Raw genomic sequence first — 4,030 nt, forward strand, 5'->3', positions numbered from 1 at the left:
GTTTTAGTGTTTAAACCCTAATTTGTTAAGTTAGCTTGTTTATTAAGTTGACTTGTGTAATGGGCCTTGTGGAAAAAGCCCATTAGTTAGTATGTTAGGTTTTATTATAAATAGCATACTAGTCTCTCATCATTGCTAAGCTGCAAATCCTAATTTAGGGTGAGAGAGGTTATTTGTTATTCTTGTAAACTTGTAATCTTGTTTTAAGAGAAAGTAAAAGAATAACGGTTATAACCAATTATTGTGTTCTTCTTCTCCCCTATAATTCCCTATTATACTTTGTGATTGGTATCGTTTTTCACAACATTTATCAATGTCACCCGAGGCGGCAAGGTATACTATTTAGCATTATATAAATGTGGTGGTTCTGTTGTTCTAATATATACATTGAGTATTGACTGATTATGACTATGTTGCAACTTATGCAAAAGTTTTGCTGAGTACAGCATGTAGTGGTTGTGTTTTCGATTCAGATTTATTGTTCATGATATCTGCATGTGTCATGATAAGTAAGTACTGTCTTTTTCTTGATCATGATATATAAAGAAAGCTGTAAGATTTTAGTTAATGGAAGAGGTAGAGATAAACACAATTGTTATTAACTGGAATATGCATGGTGTATAAACAATGTTTGTTACATGTGTTATTTTATGCAGATCTCGAAATCTGAAGAAGCTACACTTTGACGAAGATGTCAGGGAAAGGTTGTACAACAGTTATCTGCATTATGAGGCCGACCGATTTATGCGAACAAAAGAGACCAGGAAAACATTGTCATATGAAGAATATTGTTTGGAGATGCTGGGAATGTGTTATGTGGAAAGTACATATGAAGTTGAAGACAAGGAACCGGGTAAGGAGGAAGTGCTGGGATCGGGTGGAGAAGGAAGTAAAGATGAAGTTGAAGACAAGGAACCGGGTAAGGAGGAAGTGCTGGGATCGGGTGGTGAAGGAAGTAAAGATGAAGTTGAAGACAAGGAACCGGGTAAGGAGGAAGTGCTGGGATCGGGTGGTGAAGGAAGTAAAGATGATGTTGAAACAAGCAAAACTGCTAAGGATGATACTCAACGTGCTGTTGTAGATACGACATGGTAAGCTGTTTTATTAGTCACTATTATTACGGTGTACTGATAGTATTTTGAGGTCACGACTCACGATTATTATCACATCATGTTAACCAAAGTGGCTGTTTTATTATAAAGTGTGTTAACTTTAAGTTGACTATGTTGCATGTAATGTGAATATAGTGATGAAGAAAAGGAGGAAAACACTGAGTTTGAAAGTAAAGAGATCACCTGGGAGCTAGTGGTGAAGCCGGGGAAGACTAAGACTATCAGGAATAATGTGCTTGTAAGTTGCATATTGACAAATTATAATGATATTGATTAGTTCTGTTATTTGACGGTAAATGATTTCATTAAATTGAATATGTGCAGCAAATTCCAAGACATGTGATAAGGACCTGTTTGTCCGCCCCCCAGGATACAATTGAACTTTTTGACACCGACACGGGAGAAACCTACCAGTGTGAAATGGGGGGACGGGACGATGAGGTGGAAAAGTATCTTTGCCGTGATTGGTACCGCTTTGCAAAAGACCGTGATCTGAGAGTAGGTGATGTTTTGTCTTTCTGCATCAGATACCCTCCAGCCACAAGGATATTGGTCTGTGTGGAGAGATGATAATTTTGGGTCGATAATGTATCTGTGCAGTAGGTGGTTGTTTTGGTTCATACTTGGTGGGTCGTAAGTGACGTTGGTTCAGTTTGGTTAATAGTCTAATCAGTTTCAGTTAGATTTTGTTGGAGTATTATAAATGTTGTTGAAGACTTCATGTGTGAACTATATGTGTAATGGTCTAATGGTGTATTTTGAACTTTAGAGCTGCTGCTCTTTTATGATTGTATGAATATTACTGCATGTCTACTATTATGTAGTGGTTAAACTTTGCAGTGTTGATTTTGCATGGGATGGAGCTCTAACCATTTTCATTTTAGTGGACGTATGTGGCAAGGGTTAACACATGCAAACTGGAATTTTGGGCTTAGTAAAATAAGTATTCTACAAAAGTAACATAAAGGTTGGAAATATAAAGCATAATATAGTTAAAATTCTTTATATAAAATTGATTTAATTTGTAAAAATAATATAATTCATACAAACTTTTATTCTAACTTTTATCAATTTTAATTACAAATTATTATAGGAGTTATACATAGTAATTATATGTAATAATTATTATTTTAATTTTGTCATTATTATAATTGTATAAAGTTTAATATTTATTTGTTTTTTTAGTATAAATTTTAGTTCTTAATATTTTTTTAATTTTGAAAATTTACTCTTGGAGTTTATTAGAAACCCTAATTTTGACTTTTACTAATTTAACCCTACATTAAAAATAAATATAATAATCATAATAATAATAATATAATATTCATCCACAACTATTAATAATAATTATATAAATAATATATAAAGATGTAATATTTAGGTAATCATAATAATAAAAGAAAATGTTAATGATAATATAATGTCCGAATATATAAAAATAAATATAAATAAATTTATACAAATAATTTATAAAGAATAAAAAAATTAAAAATATAACTTAAATGTAAAAATTTATAAATATTAAAATATAAGTTAAATATCTCTATCTTTTACGATTCAGATTTAAAGTTAAATAATAATAATAATAAAAATTTTAAATCCAACTTATAACTTAAATATTAAACTTAAAATAGCTAAAGTATTTATATTTTTATAGTTATAAATTTATGTGTTAAAATTCTTTTTATAAAAAATAGTTTAAACAAAACAAAGTAAAAACAATTCAATATGCTATTCAACAAAGTAAAAATCAATGCTCCAATACACAAAACAAAATATTGCTCATTCATCACTAATATTTAAGAACATAAAACACATTTGGGATCACGACAACAAAACCAACACCCAGCACTGGCAGCCGCCGCGACACAACGCGGATTTGCGTTACATATAACACGACTATTGTGACTGCTACATAACACTACAGTTCACATTATTACATACTTAGATACGGCGACCCATAAACATTAAGTTTTCCAGCTTTTTGATTTTACACCGCGAAACATGTCACCTTCAACGATTCAACAATTTCACGTACAACCTATTAGGAACCAGCGAAACGGTAAAACCCAACCGATCACCTCTCCTAAATATTTTCATCCTTGCAAATTGGTACCACCCCTCCCCTATATACAGATACTCTACACCGTTAAGAGTTTCACTCTGGATGATGCAATCATGTGTAAATCCTGTATCATAATCACACAATTCTATCTGTGAAGAGTAAAGGCTACAGGACCTACAGACTCTCCTTGGAATATGCTGCAGAATATATGATTACAACACCTGAGTTAGTGTTAATGAAACATGGAAGCAGCATATTGAATAACATGTATATACTTACAAGAACATTTCGGCTTGCAATGTAGCCTGATGTAATGGTTTCCTCCCAGTAGTATCCATCAGCTCCACCATCATCTGATGATTCATTTGAACTGCAATATGTAACATATTACAACAGATGCATTTCAAAAACATTTGTATAACAAACAACCAAACTATTTTTATAACTTACTACCTGCTTCCGTGATTCATTTCTCCTTCCTCAGCAAACCTTCGCAGATATAAAATGAAACACTCAGCTGGCTTGACATTTATACACGCACGGTTAGGGAACAGTTTCAAACAGGTGCAGTTGAGTGCACCATTCAAAAGAATAATATAACACTCAATATAGTGAAACACTCAATGCAGTGAGGTCGACATGTAGTATTGGAATAAAATTGTTCATTCACGGGTGTCTTTTTCAGTTTTATACAGGGATGGAGCTAGGTGCATTGGAATGGGGTCACTAATTTGCACCCACTATGTTTTCTAAAAAATATATGAGTGCTATATATATATATATATATATATATATATATATATATATATATATATATATATATATATATATATATATATATATATATATATAT

The 4,030-nt window shown here is 31.8% G+C and overlaps 1 protein-coding gene across 1 annotated transcript; it reads right to left on the bottom strand.

Moving 5' to 3' along the window:
• Nucleotides 1-3,125: 3,125 nt before the first annotated feature.
• On the bottom strand, nt 3,126-3,647 carry LOC131642840 (uncharacterized). The gene is made up of 3 exons (XM_058913010.1): nt 3,631-3,647; nt 3,457-3,547; nt 3,126-3,374 (listed from the first exon to the last, which is right to left on the bottom strand). The coding sequence occupies exons 1-3, from the start codon at nt 3,645-3,647 to the stop codon at nt 3,126-3,128; spliced, it is 357 nt and encodes a 118-aa protein (XP_058768993.1).
• Between the last annotated feature and the right edge of the window lie 383 nt (nt 3,648-4,030).

The sequence above is a fragment of the Vicia villosa genome, unplaced genomic scaffold (genome assembly GCF_029867415.1).
Source record: "Vicia villosa cultivar HV-30 ecotype Madison, WI unplaced genomic scaffold, Vvil1.0 ctg.005862F_1_1, whole genome shotgun sequence".
NCBI lineage: Eukaryota > Viridiplantae > Streptophyta > Magnoliopsida > Fabales > Fabaceae > Vicia > Vicia villosa.